This window comes from Pterocles gutturalis, unplaced genomic scaffold, assembly GCF_000699245.1.
Source record: "Pterocles gutturalis isolate BGI_N339 unplaced genomic scaffold, ASM69924v1 scaffold4793, whole genome shotgun sequence".
NCBI classification, from domain to species: domain Eukaryota; kingdom Metazoa; phylum Chordata; class Aves; order Pterocliformes; family Pteroclidae; genus Pterocles; species Pterocles gutturalis.
Genome location: NW_010120259.1, coordinates 86,327 through 101,156, shown reverse-complemented (window position 1 = coordinate 101,156; position 14,830 = coordinate 86,327). Strand labels below are relative to the sequence as shown.

Below are 14,830 nucleotides of genomic sequence, written 5' to 3'. Positions count from 1 at the left end.
TCAATTACAGGTGAGAGTATATAGGTATTCTGCATGACCAGTATGTTGTAAAGAGGCTGCTGCAATTTATGTCACACCTTTATAGGAAGTGGCTTTAGTGCAAATAACATAGTACATACCACAGACTAGCAAAGGGCATGCTTTGCTTTGTATTTCAATGTATGCATTTAAAATAATTTTAGTATAAAAATGTTGAAAATTTAATTAATTTAAAAAAAATAAAACAAACTTTCTTTTGCACCTATAGTATAAGCAGATACAACTAAGCATTGCAAAAATAATTAAAGTTTGCTAAAGGGAAGTAAGGCAGAGCAATTCTTAAAAACTGAAGAAAATCATACTCAATTTTACAAGGTGGCAGCCATTTTCAACATATGCAATACGCAATACTAAATGAAAACAAGGGAAAAGCTTGTATAAGGCTAAAGGTGCAAAGACTTGCAGTTTTGAAAGCAAATGCCGTAAAGGCCACTCAAATTAGACTCGCTGTACTGTTAATCTTTCTCCTCAAGTGCGGAGACTCAAGCATGCAGTTCTGAGATCAGGACTGGAGTTAATTTCCTTTCAAATTATTTCTAACAACAGAAAACATTTATGGAACTTCTTTGGCAAACGTTTTTAGGTTAGTTTGACACAAACATCTATAAACATCTTGACTCAAAATCTTTCTCAAAGAAGGTGTTAATTCAAACACCATTAAGATAGTATTTTTTCAGCACTTGTTGAAATCAAAGGCTTGTTATCAACTGTATTTAAATATATTAACGCTTAAAAACCTTCACAGATGCTAATGATCTGTCAATGTAAAGTATGTTTAGCAATCTGACCATTGCCTTTTGAGTATATGACCAGTATTGATTCAACTTCATTGTAAAATAAGCAAGCTGGCAAGATACAAGGTAAATTCCAATCTGTTTACAAAGGCTAAGCAAATACTCTTTAAAAAATTTAGAGATGGTGTGTTACGGTATAGTTGCACAGTGCTTATGTCTACTGAATACACAAATCCAAACTTTATGGAACAAGACCATCATAGATAGCTCTTTAAATCTTTGATAAGTGGCCATGGTCTCAGCTCCCAGCACAGATCTGGTAGTCTGTCTCACAAAAGTAACTAATAAGGCCTAAATCCTGAGCTGTGTTCCTTCACCATTCCTCAGGCCTTTGTTTCGTGGTATCATAAGCTCTTATTACTTCAGACTGGGAAACTATTCCATTTTCATCTTGAGAGAAGGCGTAGCCATCTGCAGATATAAAACAAAACAGAAACCAATTAGGTTTTGATCAGATTTTTTTTTGTTAAAGCTTTAATAAAACCAACTTAACAAAGGTCAATAGAGGGGAATAAACGTCTTTTCAGCAATCAGTAGGTAGAAAACCCATGTGGTTTCTTACATAATTTTTGCAATTATAAAATAGCAGAACTCTGTGTGGTATCTTAGGAATGAAGAGAAACCTACCAACAGGCAAAGAACGCAGTCTACTGCATTTAGGATGCTTTACTATAAACAAATGCAGTGAAAGGTAGAATTTTACTTCTATATTATTAATGGATATTAATTTCTATTTGTCAGTGAACACTTACGAAGCAAGTTTTGCTGCAGAGAGTCAGAGCGATACAAGTTCACATGGTTCTTCTTAAAAACATTCTTCAGTAGTTGGGCTCTTTCAGTTAAGCTAGAAAGGAAGTGGACATACGAAAAATATTTACTTACTAACTGCAATATCCCTTTATCTTCGAGTCTGTTAAGTGGGAGTTAATTACTAAATGAAAAGTGTCCATTCTCCTTTTTAAATTGTGCCTAAACTAATTATTAAGATGATTAAAAGCATGTGTGAGGGCCTAAGTCTAGATACCTGGTAATGTTTTCACTCATCACAGTACAGGCAAAACATCTGTTTGAAGCACCATTGTGCACTGCCAATACATATAAATTAATAAACTTAAATGCCCGTACACTAATGCACAGAGCATGGGGAACAAGCAAGAAGAGTTACAGATGTGTGCATGTCTACAGGGCTATGATGTCACTGGCATCACTGAGACATGGTGGGATGGCTCTTATGACTGGAGCATAGGGATAGATGGGGATAAACTCTTTAGGAAAGACAGGCAGGGGAGAAGGGGAGTGGGTGTTGCCCTCTATGTCAGTGACCAGCTGGAGTGCATGGAGCTCCAGCTGGGGATGGGTGAGGAGCTGCCAGAGAGCTTGTGGCTCAGGATTAAAGGGAGGGCAGGGAAGGAGATGATGTAGTGGGAGTCTGCTACAGGCCACCTGACCAGGAAGACAGAGTGGATGAGGCCCTCTGTAAACAGATAGAAACAGCTTTGCGTTAGACAGCTATGGTCCTCATGGGGGACTTTAACCACCCCGATATCTGTTGGCAGGACAACACAGCAGGACACCAGCAATCTAAGAGGTTCTTGGAATGCACTGATGACAACTTCCTCTTACAAGTTGTACAGGAACCAACAAGAAAAGGTGCTAGGCTAGACAGACATTGTCCTTACCAGTGAGGAGGGGCTGGTGAGTAATGTGAAGCTCAAGGGCAGCCTTTGCTGCAGTGATCCTGAAATGGTTGAGTTCAAGGTCCTTAGGGGGTCAAAGAGGGTGCACAGCAAGCTCACTACTTTGGACTTCAAGAGAGTGGACTTTGACCTCTTCAGGGACCTGTTTTGCAGAGTGTTGTGGGACAAAGCCCAGCAGGGAAGGGGGGCCCATGAAAGCTGGTCAGTATTCAAGGGCCATCTCCTGCAAGCATAGGAGCAGTGAATCCCCAGAAAGAGGAAGGCATGCAAGAATGCCAGAAGGTCTCCGTGGATGAACAAGGAGCTCCTGGACTTACTCAGGCACAAAAGAAAATATACAGGGAGTGGAAGCAAGAACAGGTTATCTGGGAGGCATACAAAGAGGCTGTCTGAGCATCCAGGGATCAGGTTAGGAAAGCTAAAGGCCTGACAGAATTAAATCTAGCCAGGGACAGGCTAGAGGGAACAAGGGGAACAAGATGAACTTCCACAAGTACATCGGGGATAAAAGGAAGACTAGGGAAACATGGGACCTCTCCAGAAGGAAACTGGAGACCTGGCCACGAGGGATAAGGAGAAGGCTGAGGTGCTCAATGACTTCTTTGCCTTGGTTTTCACCGGCAAGGGCTCTGGCTGCACCACCCAAGTTGCAGAAAGTGAAGGTAAGAACTGGGAGAAGGAAGATCTGCCCACTGTAAGTGAAGATCAGGTTCAAGACCATCTAAAGAACCTGAAGGTGCACAAGTCCATGGGACCTGACAAGATCCATCTATGAGTCCTGAGGGAACTGGCAGATGAAGTTGCCAATCCATTAACCATCATACTTGAAAGGTCATGGGAGTCTGGTAAAGTTCCCACTGACTGGAAAAGGGGAAACATAACCCCCATTTTCAATAAGGGTAAAAAAGAAGATCCGGGGGAACTACAGGCCACTCAGTCTCACCTCTGTGTCTGCAAAGATCATGGAGCAGATCCTCCTGAAGGCTCTACTAAGGCAAATGGAAAATGAAGGAAAAGTGATTGGTAACCAGCATGGCTTCACCAAGGGCAAATCGTGCCTGACAAACTTGGTGGCCTTTTATGATGGAGTTACGGCATCAGTGGACAAAGAAAGAGCAACTGACGTCATCTACCTGGACTTCTGCAAAGCATTTGACACTGTCTCGCATGACATCCTGGTGGCCAAAATGGAAAAATGTGTATTTGGTGGACAGACCACCTGCTGGATAAGGAATTGTCTGGATGGTCACACTCAGAGAGTTGCGGTTAAGGGCTCAATTTCCGAATAGAGACCGGTGACGAGTGGTGTTCCTCAGGGACCAGTACTGGGACCGGTGCTTTTTAACATCTCTGTCAGCGACATGGACAGTGGGATTAAGTGCACCCTCACCAAGTTTGTGGATGATGCCAAGCTGTGTGGTGCAGTCGATGGGCTAGAGGGAAGGGATGCCTTCCAGAGGGACCTGGACAGGCTTGAGAGGTGGGCCCATGCCAACTTCATGAAGTTCAACAAGGCCAAGTGCAAGGTCCTGCACAGGGATGAAGGCAATCCCAAGCATAAATAAAGGCTGGGGGGAGAATGGCTTTGGGGGAGGCCCCGGGGGGAGGGTTTTGGGGGGCCCTGAGGAGAAGGATTTGGGGGTGTTGGTAGATAAAAAACTGAACACGAGCCAGTAGTGTGTGCTTGCGGCCCAGAAGGCCAACTGTGTTCTGGGCTGCATCAAGAGAAGTGTGGCCAGCAGGTCGAGGGCAGTGATTCTCCCCCTCTACTCTGCTCTTGTGAGACCCCACCTGGAGTACTGCATACAGTTCTGGGCCCTCCAATGCAAGAAGGATGTTGAGCTGTTGGAGTGGGTCCAGAGGAGGGCCACGAAGATGATTAGAGGGCTGGAACACCTTCCCTATGAGGACAGGCTGTGAGAGTTAGGGTTGTTCAGCCTGGAGAAGAGAAGGCTCTGGAGAGACCTTGTAGCAGTACTTAAAGAGGGTCTACAGGAGAGATGGGGAGGGGTTTTTTACAAGGGCATATAGAGACAGGACAAGGGGTAATGGATTTAAACTGGAAGAGGGCAGATTCAGACTGGATATTAAGAGGAAATTCTTTACTGTGAGGTACAAAAACATATTGCTTCCATACAAAGTGGTTTGTTTTCTTTTTTTTTTTTTTGCTTCTATTGTAATTTCTCCTCTAGGCTGTGTAGAAGCCTTGTTTTTTAGTTCAGAGCTACAAACTGTTGAAGTGACAAGATTAATAAAAAATTAGGGACTGAGGTTTAAACCAAAAGGATACAAAAAGTGAAATAAATATCTTCACGTAAGATGGAAGGTCAAAGAGGTGGGAGACCATGAGAATACTTAGATATAGTTATCAGCTGTATCTCCTTTGCCATACATCTGAGAAACTCTTCTTAGTATGATCTGAAATCCACAAATTTCTATCAAATGTTTGCTTTTGACAGGTGTTATTTTCTAATAAAAGCCTATTTTACTATAAACATAGCAGGCTATTCTAGCATTTTTGGTACTATCATTATTCTTTGCTTGGTTCCAGAATTAAATGTTCAGATTGCTTAAATGCTAAGCACTGAAAATACTGCCTTAAGTTTTACAAGAACATGAAGTATGCACATTTCTTAGTTTATGTATAATGAAGTTTCCACTGCACTGATCTGATTGCTCGTACAGAAAACACAAAGTAGGAAATACTTTGGGAAATAATTTGGGAAAAGTGCTTCCAGCTATTCAGGTATTAAAGTCTGCTCTATTTCTATACTTGAAATACGGCAGGCTCTTTATTATGAGTCACTCTGTTGCCATTCGAAAGCATTTTTAGAAATTTACATGGGAAGCTAAGAAAACATGCTTTCATAATTAACCGATGATAAATCATAGTAACTAAACACCTATGCTCATTATGTGTATCTATACGGACAATCAGAATATTAACAATTTTTGAACATTAAATGTATACATTTATAGGCAATTAATCTAATTTATAGAAAAAAAATTACTACTTTATATATTCCTGACCAACCACTTAGCTGGTCTAAAAATAATTTCCAAGTGGACTGAATGAACAACAATGATTACATGAAGCACCACTGAAGATGTTTCCACACGTTTGGGCTGTTATTCATGTTATTGTTAGTCTATGTAGCATTTAACCCAGTAAAAATATTTTTGTAGTAAGTATTAATACTGTTGTTTCTGCTTAAGCATCATATAGAAGGTATTAAAAAACTTGTTTTTGAACAATAGTTTATATACAAAAAATACCCTTTTACCTTTGTAATTTCAGTTTTAAGTAGAAATAGCTTTGTGGCATTTCAATTACAATGCTCTAATGATAGAACTCATACTTTTTGTGGCACAAATTTGTTAGTCCACTGAAGCTGATACCTTATTTATGCTATCAAGGCACCCTCAAGTCAATAGTATTCCAAAATGAAAATTTACTTTCTGTTGGAAAAGTGACCATGCAAAATTTGCACCTTCTTGCTCAAAGTATATTCCTACTTAACTGACAAATATACTTGATAAAACCAATTTCAATGTGTTGCCTACAGAACAACAGAATAAAGTATTTTTGGACAGTTTTGGGGAAAAATCTGATTACACATCCTTACACACACTGAAACAGCAAGATACAATAGGAATGCTCTTCCTGAGCCTTCAGTTATAACAGTTTAAAAACCTTTTCAAATCAGCACTGTAAAAATACAAGGGATGACAGATTTTAAGACTATATTTGCATTTCCTACTTTTAAAGCATATACTAAAATACAATTAAGATCTTCAAAGAACAGTATTTTAAATTATTTCAATTTAAACGTCAATTTTTATCCTCATTTTAAGAAACAGCTTAAAGTGCAAATTTAGAATTTAAATAGAAAATTCCCATCCCAAGATTGTTTGATAGGAAAACATCAAAAGGTAAAGCCTTACAATCTTAGCTGTATTTAAATGCATGCGGTATCAGGTCAACACCGTTCTAAAAATCTGCCACAAATATATATTCTAGCTGAAAAAAAAAAATGCAATAAAAATTAACACTAATATACTTCTAAGTAAACATTCAGATACTATCTGATTACAGCATCTAGCCAATAGTAGAATCCTGACCTGTTATCTGTGGAAGTTGAGCTTCTTATTTTGTGTTGCAGTATTTTTAAGATGGGGATGGACAGAGTGGAAAAGTTCCTGAGTTATCTTTCTCACTATTTCCCAGTTACTTCTTAATCAAACAGTTATTTATATATCTTCTTAGGTTATTTTGGCATTTCATGAGAAAAATCCCTTCTTCTATGACAACATAAAAAGGTACTTCCAGAGGTATGCACACTAGAAACATATTATTTGGTGCTAAAGGATATACAGTAAGTTTTAAAAAAATAACCATTTTTTCTTGCATGGCAAGCACTACAATGCAATAGTAAAAAAGTCTCATGTACACATTTAAAACAGATGTAGAGGACATTCTTTACCAATTTCACTACTTACTCTGCACTAGTAACTAGCTAATCCAGACTTCTGCAATTTAGGAGACTCAAAAATGTCTACAATAGTTCAATGAGATTTCTGAAGATACATGTAAGTCAGTCCATCAGACCATTTCTTTAATAAAGAATACTTTCTCCATAAAGGGTGAGGTTTTGGCTCTATTACCTGAATTAAGATATAATTTAAAAAAAATAATGGATGGAATAAATCCTTAAGAGATACTAAGACGTCTATGTCCATTGATTTGCATGTTAGGTGGATGCTTGTATACTTCAAAGAATACAGGTCTAAAAATAACTGTGTGGAGAAGGAATAGATCTAAGAAAGACATTCTGGCAGGTAACTAAACAACTTCCATGAAGCCCTCCTAACTACTTTATTGTGGGATAAAAAGGTAATTATATTACTGGTGGTGAAAACACCAAGTTCCTCTTACCTAAATAAGAAGGGATTTGGAAGACAGTCTGTAGGATGAAGGAAGAGCATACTGCTTAGGCAACTGAAGTAAAAGTAGCTGAATTTAGGAATACAAGAGAAGCCTTGGGAGAAGACGAGGAAAGAAAGCTCTAGTTCAGCCAAATGGTACTAATGAATTTGAAGGGAAGGGAGGGGGGGACTTTGTCATCTCATACATCCATTCAGCAAGCTCTTGCTACCAGTTCAACTAGGGTTAAAAATTCCCAAGTATTTCAGTGAGTGCACACCTTTACACTAAGTTTACACATAGAAATTGTCCAATTGTTCAGTTTTACCTTTTCCCTTTTCAAATTACCAGCCTGACCTATGAAGGAGGATGTAACAAGGGAATTCTTGTGAAGTCTTAAAATTATTTCTTACCTCATATAGGTTAGTCAACTTTGTTTGCTCTGAACTGGCATTAGATATAAAATCAGCTTCTATTCAATTTCAGCAAATCTTAAGACATATTTTGCTGTTTGCCCCTATGTTACTGTGCTGGTTTTTGCCTGGGATAGAGTTAATTTTCTTCATAGTAGCCAGGATGAGGCTATGTTTTAGATTTGTGCTGGAAACAGCACTGATAATACAGGGATGTTTTAGTTACTGCTGAGCAGTGCTTCACAGAGCCAAGGCCTTTTCTGCTTCACTTGTGTGAGAAGCAGAGGCTGAGGGTGCACAAGAAGCTGGGAGGTGACACAGCTGAGACAGCTGACCCCAACTGACCAAAGGGATATTCCATACCATATGATATTGTGCTCAACATATAAAGCTGGGGGAAGAAGAAGAAAGGGGGGACGTTCAGAGTCATGGTGTTTGTCTTCCCAAGTAACTGTTATGCATGATGGAGCCCTGCTTTCCTGGGGATGGCTGAACACCTGCCTGTCAATAGGAAGTAGTGAATGAATTCCTTGGTTTGCTTTGCTTGTGTGCACGGCTTTTGCTTTACTTATTAAACTGTCTTTAGCTCAACCCACGAGTTTTCTCACTTTTATGCATTTGATTCTCTCTCCCATCCCACGGCGGGGGGAGGGAGCGAGCAGCTGGGTGATGCTTATTGCCATCTGGGGCTAAACCATAACAGCTACCAAGCAGGTTTTAATTTTTTTTTTTTTTTTTAATACTGTGCTTAGGTCCAATTTATAACTATACTAGTGAATGATGCAAGTTTAAACTCATTTTGTATTAATTGTTAACACAGTCAATAGTGACAGAACTAAAACTGTACCTCAAGTTTGTTCTGTACATAATAACTAGAAACATAACAGTCAGCTACAAAGAAACACATCAGTTAAAGCCTTTGGTAAAAACCTACATCTAACCATATGAAAAAAACATACAGGCTCAGTAGACCCAAACCCTCTTTACAGATGCCTTTTGTTTGTATGGATTTTGAAAAATAACCTTTTGTCTTTGATACATGCATAAGGGTGAAAATATTTAGCTTTCTTTTTTTAAAGACAATGATCTCCAGATTTTTACAGTACCTCTTGCCATGCACAACTGCTCCAGGATCCTCAGACTTTGCTTCCAACTCTTGAACTTCATCTACCAGTGTTTTAAAAGTAGCTCTCTTTACTCTGTAAGTAATACAAAATACTGCCAGATTTACTCTTCTTGAAAATAAAAGAACAGATTGTTTTAACACTTATATAAACATTCAATTTACAAATCCATTTTCCCAGATTACTTAAAATTAGGCTTTACAAGTAGTATTATAAAGCAAGTCTAAATAATATATTTTATCAGCTATTCTTGCAAATTAGAAAGAACAACTATTTATAAAATAGACATTACATTATTGAACCATTTAAAATACTAATAACACTTGTAATAAAATCCGTCAAAAACAAATAAGGTGAAAAATTATTTTATATAATCACCAGAGCTGATCTTCATTTGCTTTTCTTATATTAGTAATTAGAACACATATTTAAAATTCAGTACTTTCTCCCATAAACCTTGGCATTTCTGTACTCACACTTTGTATACTACATCAAAAAGTAGAGCTGTCATAGGAATACATAGAAGTCCCATCCAAAACACTCCAGAGCTGAACATCATAGCTGCCTGGGGGGAAAAAAAGCACAGAATGTGATGATGTCATGACAAGAAATAGGAAAAAAACCTTAGAAATATGAATTACTTGTTTGAGGGTATCAAAAGCAAATTTTAATGAACCATTCTAGACTCTCTAATGTGAAATAAAACTTTTACCTCCTTTCTAAAATCCCCTGAGCTACTATAAAAGTCCAGTAGACAGTAAGCACTAATTCATGTTAAGAAGCTGTTAGAAAGATCGCACTGCTTAGCTCTTTGAGAGATGGGGAATCTACCCCTCCACAACACTGCTCTACACCATTACAGTGATTGTAGACATTTCCATTAAAATCAGATTTATCAAAAACCCCCCCCCCCCCCGGCACAATCTTTGTCAATACATTATGAGCACAATTTCTTATTTGCAATCAACCCTGAGAGGATATAATGGTCCCTGACCCTCAACAGGAATATCGGACACTGTTACAATTGTTTTGCAATATAACACTGATCAAACTTATCTTCAACTGAACTCACTGTACCACAGTTCGCACACTGTCACTCGTTCAAGAAACTTCTTAAAAATTAGAACTAAGAAAACAACTAGTTACACAATTATGGAAGTATGCGACATATTGTTAAATGAAGATCTAACACATTAACGCATGGTGAAATGTGTGCAAACCAGATCACTGCTTTTAGCTGTGTGCTTGCTTTTTTATACACCGCTTTGTATAAATACATAGGAATGTATTCTGTCATAACTTGGTTAGTAAACATACCAAAAACTAAAAGACACTAAAAAGCCAAAACAAACATCATAAGGTATGCACAGTAACGAAAAAAACCCCTGTTATCTAGCCTTGTAATTCATGCCCAAGTGTCTACATCAACAATATTACGGATGCAAGGAATATGATACTTAATGAAGCATATTACTGAAAGACTGTTTTGCAGTCAGTATTAAAAATACTTTTGTAATGTAATCAGGTTGCACAGAGATTGAAAGTAACATTGCTACACAATGATACCCTTTCAAATCCTTTGCTTCATTACTTGGAGACTAACTCCTTTCAAAAGTTAAATCTCAGTATGTAACTAAAATAAATATGCTGAAATTTTACTAACATTAATTAACAGACAAATGCAGGTGGCTTGCAGTAGCTAAAGTCCAATTTCTGAATGCACATACATGAACATTTTAGAAGTATACTAGTTCATGTGTAAAAACAAAAGTCAATTATTTTCAGAAAAGAAAAATCTCATTCTCATATAAGTAAAAAGTTCTATTTACCTTGTTTTTGTATCCAAATTCCTACTGACACCCATTCTTTGGAAAGTATTAGAATGTATTTTAACTGAAAATTTGGTAAACTTTCCATTGCTATGTTAAAAGGACATAGATATTACCTTGAGATTCTAGTAATTATTTCTGTCAACATCTGTCAGCAAAGGTGTAAACACTGAGCAGTGACATGTTCAAAATAAAACAATTCACATTTTCAACGGAGGAAGAAAAAAAGAATATTTTGTATCAGGAAATGGAGAAAATGTATTAGCACAGTGTACTGGGTTAAGCTGAGATAGAGTTAACTTTCTTCATAATAGTTAGCAAGGGGCTGTGCTTGGTGCCGGGGCTAGAGTCACTACTACACAGTCACTTCATAACCAAACATGACTTTTGACATACTGATTTCCTAAACCAGCAGCTAATTGGAAATGTCTATCACAACTACATTTTGCAAAACATTTTATAATTAAGTACCAATTAGAGAGCTGAAGTTTCCTAAAAAATAAGAAAAAGCATAAAAAAATATAACTTGAAGTAACTATGACTCTTACTTCCTATTATTAACAAAATTTTTAAATTTATAAGAACACAGTAAAGAGCTGTCCTTGCATTAGCCACCCTGTATTAAATGTTTGCTGGTGAAACAGCAAAAGTGATAATGTAGGTCTTAGGATGTTAATTCTGACTATTGTAATGCTAACCATGAATGGAGGAACAACTGGCGCCTACTATTCAGCCCATCCAGCCTTTGGCTTTACAAATGAACAACATGAATTGAGGAAGAAAAAAAAAAGTTTTTCTGCGTCATATTTGAAAGCCTGTCAGATTTTTCTTCTTTTACAGAGTTAATCCAAACCTAAAAGATTTAAAGCCGACATTCGCATTAAAGACAGAGGGCCTCTTTGTATTTTTTGGACGAAGAGGGGAAAAAATAAAATCCCACAGAGGTATTTCCTTCCTTTCTGTACAAGAAAGCTCCCCCCTCACTCTGTAGAAAACATTTTTGTCTCTAACTTTTCACATCTCTCTACACATAGGCAGGTCATCTGGGAAATGGCAAACCAATCCTTTTCAGACAATGGCACTAACAGGAGCAGCCTGTTCTGGGGACAGACTCTGGCTGCCTCTGTTCGTGGTTTACAAATTGTTCCTAATGTGAGAGATTTGTGGTCTATGCCAAGTTTTCCCCCTTTAGGCCTTGTGAAACCAAATGGAATCTGCCACAAAAGTGGCTCCCAGGGGAATTCAGAAGTAATCCAAAATGAGAGCTGGGAAGCCTAGTTTATCGTAGGATTTACAAATCCTGCAAGGAGGATAAATAATTTGTCGTACGCTCGTGCTCAGTATTAGGACTTTCTAAAATGAATTAACATTGTTTATTAAGTGCAATGTACAGATTTTGTATACAAGTTCTTATTTTTTATGAAGAAAAAAATGCTGATAAATACTCCCTTTCATGGCTTACTGGCAGATTAGAAATCCTGGCTGCAAAACATTTCTAATGCACTGATGAAGATATACTGTTAAGAAACTACATGCCAAAATGAACAGAGAATATTCTCTTTTTCCTCACTATTAAATGATCTGCCAAAACAGCTAGCTCAGATTTTAAAAAGCCTTCTAAAAGTAAAGAGAGAAAGATGAAGACTACAATTCTCGCTGCAGAAAAGCTTATGAAAACCCTTTTCAGTTTATCTATTTCAGATATTGTCTGTGTACATATCCACTTCTTATAAACTACAGAACTATTAAAATAATACCTCCTCAACACCGTCAAACCAGCAAGTTTCTCAACAACCTAAGGAGACATCCTCATTAGTTTTAGTTATCTGCACGTTTGCCTTCATACATGCCAAAGTACTTACTGTTATTATATTAAACCAGATCTGCATTAACTCCTAGTGCAATTCCTACAAGTGAGTTCTTGGAATGCCTCTAGTCTTTCTTTGCTATTTAGAGTTTAAGAAACACCCCATAGTTCCTGTTAATTAAGAACTAAGTAGAACTCCGCTTATTAGGCTTATTATAAAGGGAGTCCCTCAATTTTCTGTAGATACAAAACCAAAGCCTTACTGGTATACAACAAATAGTTAGAGGTACTGAAACGGAGTACTAGGCAGTCAGGAAGCAGATTACTGTGGATATCTGCAGGCAGAATCCATAAATTCTTACTTGAACAAATCTCCTATGAGACAGGAAAAATGAGTAAGGATAGGCTGAAGAACTAAGTACTAGACTAAGGAACATGCCTTTACTTTTTCCCCAGCTCCTCTCATTTTCTTCAGCTGAGGATACAAATAGTCCATTGCAAGATCACCGACTTCCTCACCTCAAGTGGGTATGAAGGGTGGACTGTATCCCACAGGAGGTTGATTAAGATTATGGACTTGACGATATAAACACAAATAATAAATAATACTATAAACAATAAATACACATATACAAAAGTTCCCAAGCACAGACATGTACTATAAATCCTAAAGCTTCAACAAGTACCTCTGTGGTGACACAGAGCAGTACAGAGAATTAAGAGAGACTTAGAGATCTCCTACAGATGTGTCCTTAGTTCAGTCCCTTGTTTCACTGAATATTTTAATATTTTAAGTATCCATTGTAACACACATCTTGCCTTTTCCTAGAGAGTACCTTAATCACTGAGGCTAAGCAAAAGCCAGCCCATTGTCTCTTCTGATCCAGTAAAGATTTGATTATTCCATATGAAGTGAACAGTAGAAGACACAGTTCTCTGTTCAAACCACTGTTTCAGCAGAAAGCACTACCCTGAAAGCTGCAAAGTAGAGAGAAACTTAAATCTGGCTTTTGGATAACATTCATTTAGGGTGAATGTTCTAGTATATAACTGTTGGATAAATGGGTATTTTAAAAAACACAGGTGATAAGGGTCTAACTGTGGGAGGTAGTTCAGGTTTGTGAATCATCATATTAGCACTTATCTCTAACCCCAGTAAGGCATTTGAGCCCAGAAAGGGATGAAATGCAAGACTGCACCTTATTACACGTTCTTGTGACTAGCTTAAAGTGCTGCTCATTTTCATTTTGTGAATTAAGTTCATAGGCATTTAATTCCATCCTTGCATTTTATGAAAGCCTAACTTACCTCAACAGATATTTCACATTTGGAAAAAAACCCCAAACAATCCAGTAATAAATCATGATGACAGAAATAGCTCTTATGAAGACAAATTATCAGTTGCTATCTCTGTTGACTTTAGACAGAAGCAGGATGGAAGTGCTTTCGAAGATAAAAACCAAGAAAATAGTAAAGAAAAAAGGCTTCACAATCAATATTTCCTTAAAAAGCTGGAGAGGAGAACGACACACAAATTAAAAAAGCTTCCCCGAGAATAAGGAAGAGAAGAAGGTTCTGTTAGCAAGAGTATGGCTAGCAAGGTTGCGGTACAGCTTGAACTAACAGAGCTGAAAAATAGTTAATTAGCCACCTGGATGTGAAATTAGACACAAGCTAGAGAATGGCGGCAAGGTGAGATTTATCATGCTACTTTTAATTGTGCTTGCAATCAGAGAACACTTTCTGCAAGAAAAGGCTAGACTATCCTCTTTTGCCTCAGCATAAAAGATTCACAGGGAAACCTATGTGGGTTGATTCAAAAACAACATTAAGAAGTAGTATCTGGCAAAGGAAATGTAAAACCATGATGAGAAGATGAGTTCTGGTTATTCTACAGAGCTTGTTACCAAGATAGGGGCTGTCTGCACTGCAATAGGTGTAACAGGAAGGTGTACAGGAAACACTGAGTTTCACTAGAATCAGTAAAGAACTGAAGTCATTCCTCACTCCTGTACATCAGAAGAGGAAGTTGCTATGGAGAAAGACCACAGCTGAATACATTAATCTTTTAAGTGTTGTTGTATGCATAACCACAACAGCAATGTGTACTGCAATTTGATTCATAACATTGCTAACAGAGAAAATGCATAACTTTTGCTTATAAAGGAGACTGGCCATAATATGCTGAGGGAAAGAATTCAGT

General features: G+C 37.7%; 1 protein-coding gene across 2 annotated transcripts in view; it reads right to left on the bottom strand.

The window, feature by feature from the left end:
- Window positions 1-641: 641 nt before the first annotated feature.
- Window positions 642-14,830, bottom strand: part of ATP8A1 (ATPase, aminophospholipid transporter (APLT), class I, type 8A, member 1) — a 94,054-nt gene continuing 79,865 nt past the window's right edge. For both annotated transcript variants that reach the window (XM_010076823.1, XM_010076824.1), the window contains exons 33-36: window positions 9,468-9,556; window positions 8,974-9,066; window positions 1,586-1,677; window positions 642-1,244 (exon numbers count right to left, since the gene is read on the bottom strand). In XM_010076823.1, coding sequence (XP_010075125.1) covers window positions 1,147-1,244; window positions 1,586-1,677; window positions 8,974-9,066; window positions 9,468-9,556 — 372 coding nt within the window. In that variant the 3' untranslated portion in view covers window positions 642-1,146. The remainder of the gene's footprint in view (window positions 1,245-1,585; window positions 1,678-8,973; window positions 9,067-9,467; window positions 9,557-14,830) is intronic.